We start from the raw sequence: 21,835 nt of genomic DNA on the forward strand, positions 1-21,835 counted from the left end.
CGCTGAAATCCTCATACATGTGCGCTGAATCACAAGAAAATTGTAAACAAGAAGCCTTCCTTGACCTTTGAAGGACCTACTAAGGTCCCTGAACTGCATAACTGAAAGTCTAAAACCCAAATAGAAACCTGGGGTCCGTTGATCTCTAGTCTAGAGATGTCAGGGCTGTCTTACAAACGTAACTGCAGGTAGCTGCTAAGTAGCTGGGCGTCAAACCGTCGGAATCTGGAGCAATCAGCAAAACGGGATCATTGATGCAAGATCTCTGTGCTTTTTCTTGCCACGCCGTTTCTCTGTATCCCAATCAGGAGAAGAAAAAACAGAAAGGAAATTTGTAAATATATTACAGTCACAAGTTTTGAAGAAACCTTTGACACTGGTTCATGTGGCCTGTTGCATTTGTATCCTCTGCTTATAAGCGTTAAAGGGAACCTGTCACCAGGAGACCAATTTTAGCACAGCCCCCATACACACACTGCCAAATAGTTTTTGTATGAAATCGGTTTTACAGAAAAAAAGATAGGTTATATATTACCTTTCAATGCCATGTGCTCTGTGACTGGTCTATTCGTCCTCTGGGAGAGGCTAAGGAGGAGCAGTTCCTCCAACCCTCGGGAAACCGCTACTCCATGTGTCCTTTTTGAATTCATAATACCGCCCCGGCATATTGATGTCCCCTGCCTCGTCCCCCTACGGATGTCATCAATTGATGATCCATCCGCTGTCAGCAACTCCAGGATCTAGGCAAAGTAAGTAGCGACTTCTTTACCCTACTCTATGCCTAGCAACTGGTGGAGTAGAGTAGCGCATGCGTAGATAAATACAGGGACCGTGCGGCCGGCCCTGCTTTATCTGCTCATGTTCGGCCGCACGTTCCGCATGATGATGACCGCACAGGCCCAAGAATGCCTAATACGATCAGCGACAGTTGCTGACAGTGGGCGGATCATCGATTGATCATGAGCCTGCAGAATCTTACAGGCCTCAGGGCTGCCATGACAGCCATGAAGACAGTGGGGGGGAGGCAATTGTGGGGAGAGACCCTCACTCCCGACCACGGGTGTTACACTGGGATGTTAGCTATTAGTTATAGCTGACACCCAGTGTATACCGATGGCGACCCAGCTCCAATCTCGAGCTGAGCCGGCATCAGCTCCGTGTCTGATATATCGGACTCTGAGTGCTCAGTTATAGCTCTCATCGTCCGATATAACAGACGTAGAACATTAAGGGATTAAACAAAAAGTCAATTGGGGAGTTTTATCAGAAGTGTCTGAGGTAAAACTGTTCTTGTTATCCATGGAAACCAATCAGAGCTCAGCTTTCATTTTATAAACAACTGTGGGAAAATTAAAGCTGGGCTCTGATTGGTTGCCATGGGCAACTAGAACAGTTCTGCTCTTAGACAATTCTGATAAATCTCCCCCAGTGTTGTAAAATATCTTGTAAAGTCAGTAGTAACATAGACATCAGAAGGCTAAATATACAAAACTACTCAGACATTTCATTGATTATTTCCACACTACATCAGTCTGCATATGGCCGCGTCTCTGTGTAGCATCCTGCCATGACCCCGCACGACACAACTATGATGGCGGCTGCCAGACTCTCATTATACGGGATAATTACAAGACAAAGTTAACAAATATCATGTTATTTACTGACTCTACTGTTCTATCCCATATAGTGATGTAGCAGATCCTGCATTATTACACATTTGGACCTGCGCTCATCCGCTTATATAATGCCACACGCTGCCAAGTGACACTCAGACATCTGTGTTGTCATTCTGAGCTCTGCTATATCTCCAGTGTATATAACATTATTATATAACTGTCTGTACTATACATTTCATAAACTCTACATATTAAGCACTAAATTGTAAAAACATTTTTAACCAGTTCACGACCGCCCGTCGTGTATTCACAACGGACGGTGGTCCCTGTGCATGGAGAGGGCTTACGGGCTGAGCCCTCTCCATAGCCGGTAAGTCTTTGCTGCATATTGCACCGATCGCAGGTGTTATCCCAGCAATCGCTGCCGGCAAAGCTGCTGGCAGCTTCAAAAATTTGTCGGCACATTGGCGCCACCATCTTGCCGAGGATCGCCGCTCACTGTGACGTCATCGATCCATTGCCATGACAGCCTCGGGCCTTCCGAAGACCCGAGGCTGTCTCGTTTTAACCCCTTCATTACAATGTGCTATCGGCACATACCCATACCCATATACTGCCATACTGTAGTATGGCAGTATATGATGGGATCAATCAGACAACCTAGGGTTAAAGTACCCTAGGGGGTCTGAAAAATAGTAAAAAGAAAAAAAAGTAAAAAAAAAAATTATAATAAAAAATCCTAAAAATTCAAATCACCCCCCTTTCCCTAGAACTGATATAAACAGTAAAAATCATAAACACATTAGGTATCAACGCGTCCAAAATGTCCAATATACTAACATTTTTTCACTGTGTTTAACCCTGTAACAGAAAATACCGACCAAAGTCGAAAATGGCACTTTTTTGCCATTTTGAAAAAAATATAAAATAAGTCTATAAAAAGTGATCAAAAGGTCGTACAGTCCTAAAAATGATATCATTGAAAATATTATCAAATGTCGGAAAAAATGACACCACCCACAGCTCCGTACAGCAAAGTATAAAAAAGTTATTAGCGTCAGAAGATGGCAAAATAAAAAACTAATTTTTGTACAGGAGGTTTCAATTTTTGTAAATGTATGAAAAAATTATAAAACCTATACAAATTTGTTATCCCCGTGACTGTACCGACCCAAAGAATAAAGTAGACATATCATTTGGGGCGAACAGTGAAAGCCGTAAAATCCAAGCCCACAAGAAAACGGCACAAATGCGTTTTTTCACCATTTTCATTGCATTTGGAATTTTTTTCCCTCTTCCCAGTACATGGTGTGGAATATTCAATACCATCACTATGAAGTGAAATTTGTTATGCAGAAAACAAGCCGTCACACAGCTCTTTACGTGTAAAAATAAAAAAGTTACAGATTTTTGAAGGTGGGGAGTGAAAAATGGAAATAAAAAAACAAGAAAGGGTCCGGTCCTTAACCGGTTAATGTATAAATTTCCTCTTTTACTATTATATTAATAGTAAACATTGGGGGAAATAGTTATCAATCTATCTATAACAGAAATGTGTCATAGTTTGTGCCAAAAAAATGTCTAAAATGACTTGTACTTCTTTTATCAAGGGTTTAATGGGAACCTGGTGCACGCCTCCAGCAGCCATACTTACCTCCTCACCCCTGCTGGATCCTGGCAGTGTCGCGCAGGGGGCGTACATAAATTAAAATTTATGCGCACCTTCTGAGTGATGTCACCAGGATCTCCAGTAAGGAAGAGGAGGTAAGTATGGCTGCTGGTGGTGTGCATAATTATTAACCCTGAGCAGGGTCGGCTCCTGGTTTCAGGAGGCCCTTGGGTGACAGAGCCTCAGTGGGCCCCTTTGCAGTGAACGCACGTGGCAGCATTAAAAATTCAGAAACAAAAAAAGGCTCCTGTTCCCTAAAATATTCCCTAATTTATCATCCCAAATAGCCCCCTCATGGTTATTTTATATAAAGCCCCCCTGACCCCCATAGATTCCTTATGTACAGCCTTAGGTGGGCCCTCCAGCAGCTCTGGGCACTGGCGCCGGCCCCGAGCACTCTGTGTACGTCAAGTATTTTCTTCACAGGAGCATCAGCGTGTCAAGGCTTAGGAAGATGTGTTCTGGGATTGCGGAGAAGATGCTGACAGGTAAGTATAGTTGGCTTCATTCACTACCATGCAAGTAGAAGTTTTCCTTTAAGGTGGTATTGCTGTCTCGGTATTCACATCTAATTTAATTAATCTGCCACATATAAACATTTCTACAATGGGAGGTTGTTAAAAATTTTTTACCTGTTTGATAATTTCTCATGAATTTAGTCAAATGGTCCTTAGAAACGACCTTGTTGTCCTTGGATACGGCCACTGCTGCTGGAGTGATTGCACAAAGAAACAAATAGTTTTTTTCATAAGAAAAGTCCAGGATTTATGGCATCTCCTATGGCATGTTCTGTGATAATGAATGCAGAAACCCGAGTGTTGCGGTGGTCATATCCAAGGAAGACTATCTTTTTTTCTAAGGGACAACATGACCACATTTATGATAAATTATCTTCTCACATGAACATTCAATTAATGAAATGATTCATGTACATTTTAGCTTCATTCTAAAATTTGACCCACTAGCCAAATATCCCAAACTTCTTTGTGAGTAGTGTATCATCAATCTTTCCAGACTCCAGGGTTCCCATATATGACAATAATGAAGAATTATTACTTCTCTAGACAGGAACAATGGGGTAAATTTATCAGTATTGTCTATAAACAAGACTGTTCCCAGTTTACTAAATGAAAGCTGAGCTCTGATTGGTTGCAATGAGCAATTAGAACAGTCTTGCTCTAAGACACTTCTGATAAATCTCCCCCAATGGTGCTAATAGGTAAAAATTTCAAGAATAGCAAAGTCCCCTTTAGCATTAGATAAAATACAAAAAACCTATAATGCTATACATTTGATGAATACAACAAAATGGAGCTTAAATAGTTTGATTTTATGATTCAAAAATGTTATGGTCTTCCTAAAGTAGGCAGTTATCATAAAGGTGGCAGCCATCTGCAACTACAAATCCCATGATCCTCTAGTTCTCAGTACCAGCTCCTCCCTCTCAGGCTCTGCTCCCAGTGATGATGTAACAGACCATCCTGCTCTGTTACCATAGTAATGATGTGTAACTGCCACCCTCCCCCACTGAGATGACGTCTTACCACAACACTGGCCACACTGGATGCACTGCAACCAACTGGCTACAGCCAAACTTAGTGATGATCACATGACCTGCACAGGCAGGTGCAGGACATGTGATGTGGACATGTGACCGGCGGCCATTTTCTGTCCTGTGTCTCCTCCACAGGGACAAAGTCACATGACTGATTAAAGGGCCAGTAGCATTTCAATACTTCGTCACATTGTATGTCCCCAATTTTTACGCTAAGGGGAGCAAAATTTTGAATAGCAACTAATTACATATCAGCTTATATTTTAAGGAGTCTTTTGAATATGAATTATGCTAATTCCTGGAATACCCCTTTAAGCACATGAACATTGACTAAGTCTGTAGTGAAAAGTCTGAGGTCACTACAAACTAGAGAAAAGACTCGAAGCTTCTGCGACTCAATGCAAAATATGAATCAGACCCCCCAACTATAATGTATTATTTATAGCCATGTTCTCTTTGTATTGGGAAGAGACACCTTATGGGCCCCTTAGGCTCAAAGGTCGGGGCGTTATTGCATCTACTGCATTGCCTCAAGTTATGCTCCAGGCAGTAAGACCAAAGAGAATAAGTAATGATACCAGAACATGACATTGGATATGCACATATAAAGCCTTTATGGAGAAGACCCCCGGGATGGGAGTACATGGAGATAGTGAAGGGCACCGTACTGCAGCATTGGGAATATGTGATTCATCCGGCAGGAAGCAGAGACTCAGCATTAAGTCATATTCTGTAAGCGAACAGGAGAAAAATACATCAAGATGATCAATACCGAGGGCAGGAAGGGAGGGGGAAGGGGGAACGACAAGGTGAGAGATCAGGATGAAGGTCTTCATCACTAAGGTCGTATTTAATGATTAAAGAGGCACCAGCCACTGTCATTGTACGGGACGGTTTAATATGTGACACCATTGGTTTTTCTAAATTAATAATATGTATTATGTTAACCTTTTCTTGCCTGTGAGTTGAAGAAGAGTAACCATTAACGTATAGATCATTACCGGGAATCTTAAATAGTGATCTTAGAGTTTTCCTAGTAATTATTTATCCTTGTAATGTATTTATTATCATTATTGGGTAGATTATTGTATAAATTATTATTACTAGAGAGTCTTTTTTCAAAATAATGTAACTATTGGTTGCAATGATTCATATTTTATATGAATTGGTCATATACTATATCTTTTATCTAAGCTTGAAATTTTTAAATATATATAACAAAATATAACAAATCTAACAAAATACAATTTGTCTAATATTGAAATTACTTATTTTGTAATTTGCATTAAAAAAGTTGTCAAGTGCAAAAAAAAAATAATTCTAATTTGTACTAATATTTATTATTGTCATTATTATAATGATATTTTCTTGTCTATTTTTATATTACAAGTGTAATATGTTTTTATCATTGACATAATCCAATCCAATAAATCCAATAAATGATTGCTATTTAATGAAACTTTCGCAATTGTACCAATTGTAATTTATGATGCCGTGTTACATTACAACCTAATATATTTACCACCTATATAATGTTAAACAACATATATAAAAAGAAATAAAATATTATTTTTATTAGATGTATTTATAATACAAAGAATATTGAGACTTTTTATGATTGTTAAATCAATCATTTTGTTATATGATTAGAATTTAAAATTAACCATGATAATTTAATGCAATATTTTTTTTTATTATAATTAACATTCAAAACTGCAATATTACTATACAGGAGGTCCCCTACTTAAGAACACTCGACTTACATACGACCCATAGTTACAAACGGACCTCTGGATGTTGGTAAGTTACTGTGCTTTAGTCCTAGGCTACAATAATCAGCTGTAACAGTTATCACAGGTGTCTGTAATGAAGATTTATTATTAATCCTGATTCTTATGACAACCCAACATTTTTAAAATCCAATTGTCACAGAGAAAAAAAAAAAGTTCTGTCTGGGATTACAATGACAAAATATACAGTTCCGACTTACATACAAATTCAACTTAAGAACAAACCTACAGACCCTATCTTGTATGTAACCCAGGGACTGCCTGGTATTCATACTTAATAATAATTAGATATTCACACAATAAACTGCAAAAAATAAGAAAGACTCTCCTACAGAAAATAAAACATAATAAAGAGGAAATTTCCCGGAACAATCTCCTCCAGAATGTTTAATATTTTTAATAAAATCAATATAAGGGTTGAAATTTCACTTAAAATATACACAATAAAACATAAAACTTAAACATTTTCCAAATATGAATGGCATTATAGAACAGACAGTAGCAAAAGCCTCAATACTGTTTCTCTGTTTTAAATTAAAAAAACATAGGGGCTAATTTACTAAGGGTCCGTTGGAAACAGTTTCCCGTCGATTTCCGTTTTGCACTGAATTGGCCCGGGATTTTGGGGCACGCGACAGAAATCAGGGGGCAGATGCACATGCACCGGGAAGAAGAAGGTGAACTCCAGCGGACCTCGGTGCAGAAGCGACAGATGCAGGAACTCGGGAGCATGACATTAGTGAATCGCAGCAGACACGAGTCCCCGTCGGACAATGCACTGCGGGTTCGCGACAGGACCGGGTAAGTAAATCTGCCCCAATGTCTCAGAAGGCCACAGTTTAGGATAGAAACACAAAAATAGAAACAAAAAATCTGTACTCATAAAAATGATGATATATTAGGTGTTTTTTATCTGTTGGTTGAAGCCAGGCTAGAGCAACAGGTGACTACAAGGATACATTACTAAACATGGGCTAATGACCCGGGCCCTGGGTGACCCCTTTGTATATAAATAATTGTGACTTTGTAAAATGTTCAAGTTTGCAGAATAGTTGTTATCTGGTTCCCTATCGAGGAAACTTGTGGAGTTCAGTGTCTTATAATAATAATTGCAGCACAAGTTCAGCCCCACTCCGTCAATGAGAGATGAGTGGATATGTATACAAGAATAATGGGCATCTCTTAAAGGACACTAAAGCACCACAGATCCTTGTGAACCGGTGGTTTAGGGTTTCAAATTGCCCTTTAGGTAGTCCTGCTATAAAAAAGAAACTTTTATACTTACCTGAGTCTGGAGCACCCCACTCCTGCAGAGTTGAGCAGTGAAACCAGCGTACTACCCCCTGGCTTCACTGCACATGTGCCATAGGTACAGCTGTTGCCCAATGAAGCTGAGGTGTTGCCCATTGAATCGGGGAACAGGAGAGATTAGTCCAATGCGCCTCATGGGACCCATCTCTAGGTAAATAAAGGTTTATTTTTTTAGTAATGGGCACAGAGGTACTAGCTAAAGGGTAATTGGGGACACTAAATCACTGCTCCTTAAGGACCTACTGGTTATCTCTCACCTCCATAGTGAATTTTAGTTTCCCGCTGCTCGCATGCTTCTGGCTGGTGTTAAACTTTGAGGGGGATATGAGGTGATGAAATTCCAATACAATATGTTGGATATATTAAGCTGCTACCAATCGGAGGTGCTGTGGATGCGTATTATGTTCTCATTGTACTGTAAACTGTATTTCACTGCTCCAAGGCTCCTCTGGATTTTGTAAATAGTAATTGAAGGTCCAAGTATAATTAGAATAGTCAAATATGTTAAATGCTCTCTGCTAGATGTGTGCACCTGGAGCATATGTCATGCTATGATAAAAACACAGTGGGGCACATTTACTAAGGGTCCACAGCCGCGAATCCGTCGGGTTTTTCCCGAATATTTCCGCTTTGCACTGTATTTCACGGGATTGTGGCGCACGCGATCGATTTTTGGCGCAATCGCTGCGACATTCGCGCGACAGAAATCGGGGGGCGTGGCCACCGGACAACCCGAAGGATTCGGAAAAACCTCAGAATTTAAAAAGCCATTTGTGTCGCAAGATCAAGCACTCACATACACCAGAAAAAAGCAGGTGAACTTCGGCGGACCTGGTGAATATCGGCGCACGGACCTTAGTGAATCCCGGCAGAACCCGAATCAGCGTCGGAGAACCCGCCGCTGGATCGCGACTGGACCGGGTAAGTAAATGTGCCCCAGTGTGTGCCAAACTCCATTACTGATTAAAAATTTTATGCTAGATCTACCATCCGTGCTCAATTTGTCTTTCTCTATATTTCTGGTTTCTGATACCTAGCTTTTGTACTTGACTATCCTTCATATCTGTGATTTTGTGCCTGATTAGCTATCTCTGTTTTGACCCGGATTGTTGCCTCCTCTTTATGATGTTTCTGTCTTGTTACATGTCTTTACGGTTGTCAAGTATCACCTAGGTTAGAGAAGCAGGCAGGGCTGTTGGGGGGCTGCATTTTTATGTTCACTGTCCTGCCTGTTGTCCCTGAGTCCAGTTTCCCCAACGGGGGAAAAAAATCAAACACTGAAAAATAAAATGTCTTTTATGAAGGGTGTCTTCTCAGCAGGGTAGTTTATATCAATAATCATAATCATAGAAATAAGAAAAGTTGCAAAAAATAAAATATATGTTCAAAAATGTATAAATAATAATAATAATAATAATAATAATAATAATAATAATATTAAGGGAATAATTATTATCCCATTCTATACACAAATCCCTTTTGCAAGTCACATTCAGGCCTTGTCTCTTAAAAGTTGGCAGAAGTTAAAACTTGGCATAAATAAAACCTTATTCAGAGAACGCAATGAAATACATTCTCCCACTCTAATATATTTACATATGACTGTTCTGTGGCTTAAAGAAGTTGGCACAACTGGCGCATTGTAAGAGAACAATACTTGGTGCGTCGCTGGCCCTGGCCCAACCCTCAGTAGTTAATTATAATCTATCGTGTTGCAATAATTTTCAACTTTTTCTAAAATAAAATAAAATAAAATATATAATTTAATAAGAAGGAGAATACATAATGCAGCGATATATATGTAACCATTGGCAGTACTTTTAAGTTTTATTTTTAATTTTTTTTGGAAATCTTGTATCTGCAAGCCAAAAATAAATTTTGGCACATCTGTCTGCCAAGAGCCGTGTCCTGAAATCTGTGACAGCTCCCTCTTGCAGGATATTGTTTTTCGGGGGCTCTAAATAGAGTAGAATGAATAAATAATGAAGCCATTGGCCCAACAACCTGCAACAACGGCTTATGTTTATCCAGTTAATTATATTTGCATAAAGTCTTTTAAGTGAATAAATTAAAGGGCTCAAAGTAAATTTAACAAAGTAGCCGCATATCATATTAGAATCACCGCGTGTTACTTGTATCTAATAACAATGAGCGGATCCTTCCAGATTGTTCGTGGAAGCGAATATTTGCATCTCATTTCTAGGTTAGTTGCATGAAAAAAAAAAAGATGATTTGTACTTTTGTTACGGTGCCAATATTTTTTGGGTGGGTATTTTGGCAAAATAGGAATAACAGATTGAGATTTATTTTTATATCCCGCTGTTCTCTATTAAAGAAGTCGGAATCTTAAAGGTGGTGGTTGTCCAATTAGAAGAACCTCCATCCATCTTCAGAGAACACATCGAAGACATAAAAGAGGTCACTACTCCCATAAATTAACTTGTGATGGGTGACTAAGTGCGTTCTGCATGTAAGTGCCCTGTGCTGCCAGTGACTGTAGAAAATGTATAGTCACTTGCAGCGTATACCAGCTCTAAGAAGTGATATATCCCTCTTAGGCCTGACAGATGTCCGGACCGTGGCCAACTGTTCATTAATGGATTCATATTTATATAAGGGCCAAAAAGGCACTTAAAAGGAAGCTATTGCCTTAAAATGCAGTTTATTCTTCAGACAGCATGTTATAGAGCAGGAGGAGCTGAGCAGAATATATATATGTGTGTACTAGATGCAGGCAGCATGTAATGGAGCAGGTATCTGAGCAGATTGTACATTGTGTCCTATCTGCAGGCAGCATGTTATAGAGCAGGAGGAGCTGATAAGATTGTACATAGTGTCCTATCTGCAGGCAGCATGTTATAGGGCAGGAGGAGCTGAGAAGATTGTTCATAGTGTCCTATCTGCAGGCAGCATGTTATAGAGCAAGAGGAGCTGAGCAGATTGTACATAGTGTCCTATCTGCAGGCAGCATGTTATAGGGCAGGAAGAGCTGAGAAGATTGTTCATAGTGTCCTATCTGCAGGCAGCATGTTATAGAGCAGGAGGAGCTGAGCAGATTGTACATAGTATCCTATCTGCTTATCTGTTATAGAGCAGGAGAGCTGAGTGGATTCTTTATAGTGTCCTATCTGCAGGCAGCATGTTATAGAGCAGGAGGAGTTGGGCAGATTGTAAATAGTGTCCTATGTTTAGGCAGTATGTTGTAGAACAAGAGGAGCTGAGCAGATTGTACATAATGTCCTATCTGTAGGCAGCATGTTATAGAGCAGGAGGAGCTGAGCAGATTGTACATAGTGTCCTATCTGCAGGCAGCATGTTACAGAGCAGGAGGAGCTGAGCAGAATGTACATAGTGTCCTATCTGCAGGCAGCATGTTATAGGGCAGGAGGAGCTGAGAAGATTGTTCATAGTGTCCTATCTGAAGGCAGCATGTTATAGAGCAGGAGGAGCTGAGCAGATTGTAGTGTCCTATTTGCAGGCAGCATTTTATAGAGCAGATGAGCTGAGTGGAGTGTATATAGTGTCCTATCTGCAGGAAGCATGTTAAAGAGCAGGAGGATCTGAGCAGATTGTACATAGTGTCCTATCTGCAGGCTGTGTGTTATAGAGCAGAATGAGCTGAGTAGATTGTACATAGTGTCCTATGTGCAGGCAGCATGTTATAGAGCAGGAGGAGCTGAGCAGATTGTACATAGTGTCCTATCTTCATGCGGTATGCTACAAAGCAGCCATAATTTCCTAAGCCCAGACATCCCCTTTAAGCAAAAATGGAGCTGATTAGCAAGAGGAGGGCCATGGACTGTTTCAGGAAGTCTTTCATCCCTCAAAATCCTGAGTTTTTCTTTTCTTTTATTAAGCGGTTGCTTCTTGTCATTTGGCGGAGGCGTGATTATATACATTTAATTCCTGGCATAAGATAAATTGAAATAGGTACTTTTACTAATTAACATAGCGAGGAAGTGTCAGCGACATGTTTTATGCGGAGAACCAGCACTTTCCTTAATTAAAACCGTAAAAACATTGATTAGACCTGTCTGGGCTTCCACCAGATAACATTATTTTTTCTGCTTTTTATTTCTCGGTGTTTTTCCAGCGCTTGTACTAGATGATGACAAGGCCCAGTCTTTTTAATATCCTTGGAAGATCATTCTGACTGGGAATGAATGGATCATAAAGTTTCGGAGACAAGTGTGATAAATCACAGTCTCGCGCAGAGGACATTGCAGCGGATAGATAGACAGATGTGTCTTTTAATTCAGATTTTCTAGTTATGAAGTGGATGTGATGCGACTGCTTGACGAGCAATTTTCTTCAGAGAAGATTTTTTGGCTTAAAGGGCTTGTCAAGTTATCAGTAAAGTCCGTATTGTGCGGCGGAGTAAGCTTCGGATTGATGACATAGGACATGCCTAATTGGTGGAGGTAGGGGGTAGACCAACAATTTATGCTGTTACCGTAAACCAATTAACTGGACAAAAAATTGCATATAAAATATATCCCTTTCTAATTTGTGGGCGTTCCTAGGCAGGCATGGCTTAATTTTATTTAAAGGGGTTGTCCACTTTTCAAGAAATCTCCTCCTTTAGACATGTCTCTGTATGTATATACACCTGCGTCTTTGCCTCCTTTAAGAGCTTTAATCTTTCCCTGTTTTCTCCATGCTTCTCTCTACATATAAACACAACTTCTTGTTTCTTATTCCTTCAGTTCGTCCTAATGGAGTCACCCACTGTGTATCTTTCTTTCACAGTCTGTCCACAATGACAGCCATAGGGAAAGCAGGATGAGCTATAATCTCCTGCTTCAACCCCATCCAATTAATCAGAGCTCAGACATGTAAACAAAGATCCATGGAGAGACTGCAGACAGCACTAAAGTAAGTAGCAGGAATGCTGAATCACTTGATGAATATTCAGTGATTATTATTAAGGCAGTAAAAACACATGGGTAAATTATGTAATAGAGTCACCAACCCCTTTAATATCATTTAACTAGAATTAAATTAAAAATGTCCTTTCATTTGTAGCTCAAGAGTTTCAAATCTGCCCTATAATCAGTACATTTTTCCAGCTGTCTAAATCATAGCATTTCAGACTTCTTTTTCAATCCATATGCACCAGCAGTTTCAAGCTAAATGCTTTTTGTCAAATTCCAGCTGCTGATGGCCACCATTAGAGGGGGGGAGCTAAAAGAATACTGTGTTAAAACTAAGATCAATTATATATACATTAAAACGTAACAAAACATTTAGATTTTTTTTTGTAATATATCTACTTCATTCTCTGTGTCTTTTTTCTTCTTCTTTCTCCTGTAGTGAGCAGTGTATCTCAATTCAGATACAAATAAATCTGTTGATATTCTTTTACGGGTGGCAGATTCTAAGAAATTTGTACCAGAAGTGATTAAAGTTGTTGAGGGTTTTAGTAGACTGTCAGGGCTTAGCAAAAATTGGTGGAAAACATTTATGTTGCTCATTGATAATATAGAATATTCCTATTTGGGAAAATGAAATATTCTCGCTAATTTACATATTACTAAAATAAAGTTTTTAACAAGTTATGTTCCAGGAGCAATAAAAAAAAAGATTAGATCTACTATATTAAGTGATTTGTTAACCTGATCACAATATTTTTTAATAAGATATATGGTAAAAATTTTTGCTGTAATGGGACCAAGGATTATCAATAAAGCTTCATTACAGACACCTTACAGCTGATCATTGCAGTCTGGAACTATAGTAACATCCAGAGAGCTTCACCAGGGGTCACAGGGGGCAGAGGGGTCCGTCTTTAACTAGGGGTCGTCTGTAAGTCGGGTGTCCTTAAGTAGGGGACTGCCTGTATTAATGACCTATCTATAAGATTGAGTAACGTCCGCCTTAGCTTCAGTTTGGGTTGTGGGAGCTGAGCTGCAGTTACACTGCTTGGCCACTACACAGAAAAGGGAGCAGTTCTTTTTAGCTCTATACTCTGTGTTGACTCTGGAGTGCGGTCCGTTGATCATACACTAATGACCTATACATAAGGCAGACATGTGCATTACACAGCAACAGACAGAAGCAAGACAGCAGTATCAGACTACATGGGTGTTGTTTGTAGTCTGTTACCATGGATACACATCAAAACTGTGGACCTAAAATGCAATTTACAGTGAAGATTAATTTCAAGTTTGTTGTTTGTTTTTCATTTATATATAATGTAACACTAAAAAGTGCCTAAGAGGAGTTTCCCTTTAAGTACTAAAGCACTTGTTTTTTTCCACTTGTTTTTTTTTTTTGCTAGTACCTTCAGCTTTGTCCTTTCATATCTATTAATCCTATTGATGCTTTGTCCTCAGTTGCCAGAGAACATCTAGGCTTGAGGTAAATATGCCACTTTTATCATTTTTTGGGTACTTGCCAGGATCCACTTAGACAGATTTAAACAGAAAGGATGAAAAAAAAAAAATCCAAAGACAGATTTTCGGAAGACGTATATCTCCGTGTTCATATGGATGTTCTTGGCTCACATCTGAGATATAAATAGAACTAGACATTACTCAACTACACCGCTGCTTAGAGTCCTGCATGGAGAATGGAAGGCGCCCGGTGCATATAGAGAGCGATACAATGTGAATAGCGATCAGTACCGGAGGATGATGTCATGTCCCACATTGTCCAAGGATCTGCACGATCGCTGCTCACAGGATATTTTAGAAAATGATATCATGTAATTGTCTTTAGAGATGATCAAGGATACCATGAATGACAGGGGCACGAGACGCATGGGGTGCTGGAGGACTTTTAGATTCCTCAAGTCTGTAGTGTAGCTAAGATATTCTGATTTCATAGTTTGATTTTAAAGATTAGTGGTAGGTATAGTTATCTTGGTATCTTTGTAAAATATTCTACTCAAAGGGAACCTGTCACCACGTTTTTCAGAAATATAGGTAGTACCAGGTTCCTACAGAGCCCTAGTAACTATAAGACGCCCTGCTTTTAGCTAAAAATAGTTTCCCTCAGATCCCCATAAAATCTTGCCTGGTGTCTATGCATCTTTGGAGCGAGTTGAGGGGGCGTGGCCTAATGTCATGTGATCAGGGTGACATCATCACAGTTCCTCAAGCTACTTAACATTAGCAAACTGCGACCCATGTACATATCTAACCACATAAAACAATCATAGCAGACTGAATGGACTTCTTCTCCTCTCTATGCAGCTGCTGTGATTCCATGTGATACAATATGCTGTGATTTCGTGAGATATATTTTTGGTGTACAGTTTTCTAATGCTACAAAAACTATAGGACCTGTGATGATGTCACCCTACTCACATGACATTAAAGCTGCATACAAAGATAAGATGGAGAGGAGCTGCTGGATTCAACCCGAGGAGGCCACGCCCCCCCTGGACTCGCTGTAGCCATGCTTGGATACCAGTTAAAATTATAAAGTTATGGGAAAAATATGGGAATCTCAGGGGAACCATTTTTAGCTAAAAGAAAGGTGTCAGTTAGGTGTCAGTCAGTCAGTAGTTATTAGGGCTCAATGGGAACCTGTCACTACATGTATTTGTGAAGAATGTGGTGACGGCTTCCCTTTAAAGGGAATCCATTTTGATCATAAATCACTGCAGGCGGTGTTAAGTATTCTCTCTGGAGCTCTGTGTAATCATACCTTTTGTGTTTGGTTTGTAGCAGCAGGACTGTGAAAATGCATTAATATTGGAGGATTGCAGCTTCTTGAAGTGTACTGCTGCATGTCCTCACACTGCAGTTCTCCATTGAACTGTTCCATAGCCCCGTCACTTGTCACGGATTCTTCAACTTGCATAGCTTTTATACCAGCTACACCTCAGAATGGAGTATCTGAACTGTGGGACAGATCACGTTAAGAAAAAGTGTGCGGTGTGATTTTTTTTCACAGTCCTGCTGCTAATAACACACACAAAGTCAAATCTGTTGGGTGTAGCATATCATCTCCAGATACTTCCTCCTGATTCAGTCCTTCTCACTCCCAGGTGCTCCTACCACAATCCTTGATGGTACCCAGGAGGAAGGCGGATTACAAGCTACATGAACGTGGACAGTAGTTATTTTGGATAAGGATAGAGAAGATGGCATTCAATTCAATATGCTTTTATAGATGCTTTTATTCTCATAAAAATCCAAACATGACCTCCCTCAGATACGGATTGTAGAGAGCAGCGAGTGTGGAAAAATGTAATGGAAGCGGTATCCACCACTCGAGACTTTGGCTGGTTGACAGCCGTATTCTGGTCTGCATGTCAAAGTAGTTATTTTGGCACTTGTGTTAATTGTAGGGGTCTGGCCTGTTGCTAATTTTTACCAGAAGGTCCATATAGTACAATGGTAGCTAACATATGGCTTGAGAACCAGAGGTGGCACTTAGGGACCTCTCAGTGGGCACCCAGGTCATCACCCCATCACAGAGTTTGCCCAACAGGACTCAAGGTCTCCTCCTGCAGTTCCAGGCAGCCCAGGATGTGCCACATTCAGAGCTTCTTTAAAAGGACACATCCTTGGCTGGTATTTAAAAATTATTTTAATGAGGCTGAAGGACACTGGGCTCCATAGCTGTAATTTGAGTGTGGAGCTCCTTGACCTCATTTCCATAATTTCCAAACACCAGTTTTTTGGAACAACAAGAGCATAAAGAGCTAAAGAGATAAGAGCGGTTCCTTCCAGAGGGGGCACACACCAGAATGTAATTGTGTTTAGTTTACAATCCTTGATCCTGGTGGTAGATTTCTTTTATCATGCCTTCAGGCGTTTTAGAACTATTCAATAACCTTCTAAGTTTTAAGATGTTATTCTTGCAATAGAGAGGTGTCATATAGCTCACTCTACAGAGTGGTTTAATACAAAGGTTCTACTTCTCTTCCATATTGCTTTTGTCCACCACTTGCGTAGTACTGTAGATGATCAAATTGGCCAATAATAAATTGAATATATGTTGAATATGATTTTTCTGTGATTTAAGATTTTCAATGTTATTGTGTCTTCTTCCACAGGTCTTCATTAGTCATGGAAAAAGACTTCTTTGATTTGTAGAGTAATCTATAGATTGTATGGAGCTCCTTCGCATCAACGGTCAACCGCAAAGACTTGATGAGTGCAACAATGTGGACTGGGGTTATAATGTCAAAGATCCTAAAGCTTATTGCTATGAAAACCACTGTGTGACCTCGGCTTTGTCACCAGACCAGTATGAGTCCATATCCTTGGCCACATCCGAAGAAGTGTCATATCCAAAACTCTGCCAAGAAGACCATGGCAAAGATAGAAGAAAGGTGTGTTGTGTCGAAGAAGTGGAAACCTCTTTTACTTACATTGACGAGAATGTGAACATAGAACACGTGACCCATCCACCCTTCAAGAATGGCCACAGGCCTCTTCATCACCTCTCTGATAGAGAGATCCAACAAGATAGCATTCAAGAAGTGTCCATCATGTCTGATGATGAGGCCACCTCAGAAGCTTCTGGGAAGTCTGTAGACTATGGCTTCATCAGTGCAGTGACGTTCCTCGTCACTGGGATCCTTCTCGTAATCATTTCCTACTTGTTCCCAAGAGAAACTAAATCTGACCCAAGCTCCATCACTGCCAGAGAAATGGAAAAAATAGAGAAGAAAAATGCAATTATTGGGGCACATTTGGATAGGTGTGTGATTGCCGGGCTGTGCCTTCTGACTCTGGGTGGGGTCGTGTTGTCAGTGTTATTAATGATATCCATGTGGAAAGGTGAACTCTACCGGAGGAAGGCGCTTGCTTCTAAAGACTCTGCTAAACTGTACGGATCCATTAATTTCAACCATTCTAAGTCTGGTGGAACTGAAAATACCTTGGTACAAGAAGATACCATTGACATTGTTACTTAATGTTTATTATGAAATGTTTTAGTTCCTTCTGGATGTGTAACTTGATTTTTCATAGTTGTCCGCGGAAGTATTTAAAAATGTAAATCGACATCTAAAATTTCATTTTTTCACTTTTTTCTTTTCAAGGACACAATTGTCATGTCACAAAGTGGTCTGTAAATAAAGCAGTTATGGAGAAACATGTATGACTCTATATAAGAGAGTACAACTGGTAATAGTCTATAGAATATATGAGAGAGTATAATATAGTATGAAGGACACAGCGGAGGTCAAATATAAAGAGGAGTGAGGGTGCAGATAGTAGTAAATACATCTGGGGTACATAGAGTTTTAGGGGGGCATCAGTAGAAATCATAGGGGGACATTAATCATGGCTTGAAATAGGCACAATTCCTTGTGAACTGCCAGGAACTGTGATTATTTCCCGCTTTACTCCACCTACACTCCATGTGGATGTGGAGGGGGCACACCCAGCGACGGATTTGGCCATAGCTAGGCATTAGTTGATTATCCTTTTTGTAACTCCTGCCCCGTTCCAATACAGTAGCCAATACAGACAGGATTTTATTATGTAACATGAGGGGTTTTATTATGAGGAGTACACGAGGGGTGTCATAGTAATTAGAGGGGGCACACTTTGTTCATAGAGATTGAATTGAATTTCCATTGTGTTTCTTTTTTTAAACTTTGTTGTTACTATGCTCTCACTTTATGGCGGTGCCATGTGGTCCCTGCATGGCAATGTTATCACATACAATTGTAGCACCTATTTAAGAGCATATTCTCAAATTAGACACTTATGTTCCTTACTGTTTCTGTAACACGGTCCTATCAGTTTAATAAGATTGGCTCCTATGAAGAGGTAAGTTCTAGTCTGGACCTTTGGCAGGCTATGGATGTTATGTATCTAGATTTTTCCAAGGCAATTGATACAGTGCCGCATAAAAGGTTGGTACATAAACTGAAACTTTTGGAAATTGGCTTAGTGATGCATAATAGATGGTTGTCTTTAATAAAACCTTCTCAGATTGAATTGAAGTTACCAGTGAAGTGCCACAGGGGTCAGTATTGGTCCCCTTCTTTTTAATATTTTTATTAATGGCCTCATAGAGCGTTTACACAGTACAGTTTAAAATACTTGCAGATGATAATAAGCTCTGTAAAGTAATTAATGCAGAGGAGGATAGTTTTACATTACAGGGGGGGTGGAGGAATGGGCAAAGTAATTGTAATAGTAATTGTTTTAATTGTTATAGTAATAGTAATAATAGTAATTGTTTTAACAACAATTTTTTTCGCTCCTTGAATGTGGATGGAGCTGGTATCTCTGCACTCGTGGACATGCTGGGATGATGGATGTAGGGATTATTATGTGTAGCATTGCCATGGTTACCCTATCATCATGTCACATGATCCTACTCATTTATTATGCCTTGTATAAAACCATTCCTGCTGGAAGATTTATCATATAAATGCACAATATTCCAAGGCCAAGTATTATCCGAGCCAAACAAAAGCATCAGCACAGCAGATCAGGGAAATAAAGAAGGAAATGTCTTTGTTTTCTAATATAGAGAGGATTATATTTCATATTTATATATATGAGAGGATAAATTGCAATATATTTTCAATAATACAATAATAATAAAATCATTCTAGCCCTATGCATTTTTAATCTGGTGCCTGATAATGTTTGAATTTCCTTCAGTAGTGAATCATAAGACCTTGGCTGTAGTTGCCAACAACATTATTGCAAATGTGAAAATAAAAACTGTACATAGCGTACTATGTGCAGGCAGCATGTTATAGAGCAGGAGGAGCTGAGCAGATTGTAAATAGTGTCCTATGTGCAGGCAGCATGTTATAGAGCAGGAGGAGCTGAGCAGATTGTAAATAGTGTCCTATGTGCAGGCAGCATGTTATAGAGCAGGAGGAGCTGAGCAGATTGTACATAGTGTCCTATCTGCAGGCAGCATGTTATAGAGTAGGAGTAGCTGAGCAGATTGTACATAGTGTCCTATCTGCAGGCAGAATGTTATAGAGAAGGAGTAGCTGAGCAGATTGTACATAGTGTCCTATCTGCAGGCAGCATGTTATAGAGCAGGGGGAGCTGAGCAGATTGTACATAGCGTCCTATCTGCAGGCAGCATGTTATAGAGCAGGAGGAGCTGAGCAGATTGTACATAGTGTCCTATCTGCAGGCAGCATGTTATAGAGCAGGAGGAGCTGAGCAGATTGTACATAGTGTCCTATCTGCAGGCAGCATGTTATACAGCAGGAGGAGCTGAGCAGATTGTACATAGTGTCCTATCTGCAGGCAGCATGTTATAGAGTAGGAGGAGCTGAGCAGATTGTACATAGTGTCCTATGTGCAGGCAGCATGTTATAGAGCAAGAGGAGCTGAGCAGATTGTACATTGCGTACTATGTGCAGGCAACATGTTATAGAGCAGGAGGAGCTGAGCAGATTGTACAGTGTCCTATCTGTAGGCAGCATGTTATAGAGCAGGAGGAGCTGAACAGATTGTACATAGTATCCTATGTGCAGGCAGCATGTTATAGAGCAGGAGGAGCTGAACAGATTGTACATAGTGTCCTATGTGCAGGCTACATGATATAGAGCAGGAGGAGCTGAACAGATTGTCCGTAGCGTCCTATCTGCAGGCAACATGTTATAGAGTAGGACAAGCTGAGCAGATTGTATATAGTGTCCTATCTGCAGGCAGCATGTTATAGAGCAGGAGGAGCTGAGCAGATTGTACATAGTGTCCTATCTGCAGGCAGCATGTTATAGAGCAGGAGGAGCTGAATAGATTGTATGCAGTGTCCTATCTGCAGGCAGCATGTTATAGAGCAGGAGGAGCTGATCAGATTGTACATAGTGTCCTATCTGCAGGTAGCATGTTATAGAGCAGGATTAGCTGAGCAGATAGTACATAGTGTCCTATCTATAGAGCAGGATGAGCTGAGCACATTGTACATAGTTTCCTATCTGCAATCTGCAATGAACTGGTCTGTTTCACTCATCCTCTCTCTCTAATAATATTTATAATCCCAGAAGGCTCTTTGATACTCTTTACTAACATTAAAGATGCAGCCACCTGTCACAGGCCTTGAGGCTGAATATTTACTTTAAACATAAAATTCCCTGCATTCACCTGGAAACAATATTACAATCCACTCACTCCATTAATCCGGTACCTTACTCTGGTCACTCTCTGCCTTTTAATCCATGCTCCTTTTTTCTGCTCGCCCCACTACCTGCATCAGTGACCCCATTCCCTCACATCTGGTACAGACAGTGGTCACTTCTCACCTTCCAAATATCTTCAACCTCACTCCCTCTTCTGATGTCCTGCCCTCTTCTTTCAAGCATGCTGTTGTTACCTCTTTACTTAAGAAACCTTCCCTAGACCTATCAAATGCTATTATCTGCCGGACACTCTCTAATTGCTCCTTCTTTCAAAATCTCCTGGAACCCTGGTCTATCAGACTAATATCCAACCTCCAAAGCTTCAAAGTGTTCTCAGCACCTTACAACATCTCTTTAGGCAAGCCAATTACTTTCCCGAACCAGAGGAAATTTCTATTCTCTCTTTACTAACCCATCCTGTGTCCTTCTCCTGTCTGTTATCTGGTAAAATCCAAATACCATCTACAGGCTTCCCTGCAGTCCCATTGACCTTGATGATGGCCTTTACCTTTTTGACCCACATTGCTATTGTTGGGGGGTCTAGTCTGTTTCCACAATATCGGAATACAATACCGGGTCGCAAAAAACAGTATTTGTATGTTGTTACTGAGATGTCACAGTGGTGGAGGATTAGCAAAGAGAGGTCCAACCTGATCGAGTCTCCACAGATTGAGGAGATAAGATGTTTTACAGCCTGCCAGAATGGGGCAAGGACCCAGCATGACCAAAACATGTGAAGAAAGGTTCCCTTATCTTCTCCACATCTCCAGCATGTAGTGGGAACATGTACAGCCTGGTCAGGACTCTATTCCATCTGGCCATGAG

The 21,835-nt window shown here is 40.2% G+C and overlaps 1 protein-coding gene across 2 annotated transcripts in view; it reads left to right on the forward strand.

Moving 5' to 3' along the window:
• The window catches only part of TMEM74 (transmembrane protein 74), a 31,326-nt gene extending 12,315 nt beyond the window's left edge, over window positions 1–19,011 (forward strand). Inside the window, exons 2-3 of one of the 2 annotated variants that reach the window (XM_072154627.1) lie at window positions 14,277–14,301; window positions 16,952–19,011. In XM_072154627.1, the coding sequence (XP_072010728.1) occupies window positions 17,009–17,818 (810 nt within the window). In that variant the 5' untranslated portion in view covers window positions 14,277–14,301; window positions 16,952–17,008 and the 3' untranslated portion in view covers window positions 17,819–19,011. The remainder of the gene's footprint in view (window positions 1–14,276; window positions 14,302–16,951) is intronic. The other variant, XM_072154626.1, reaches the window with a different exon arrangement.
• Window positions 19,012–21,835: the final 2,824 nt, after the last annotated feature.

The sequence above is a fragment of the Engystomops pustulosus genome, chromosome 5 (assembly GCF_040894005.1).
Source record: "Engystomops pustulosus chromosome 5, aEngPut4.maternal, whole genome shotgun sequence".
Classification (NCBI taxonomy): Eukaryota; Metazoa; Chordata; class Amphibia; order Anura; family Leptodactylidae; genus Engystomops; species Engystomops pustulosus.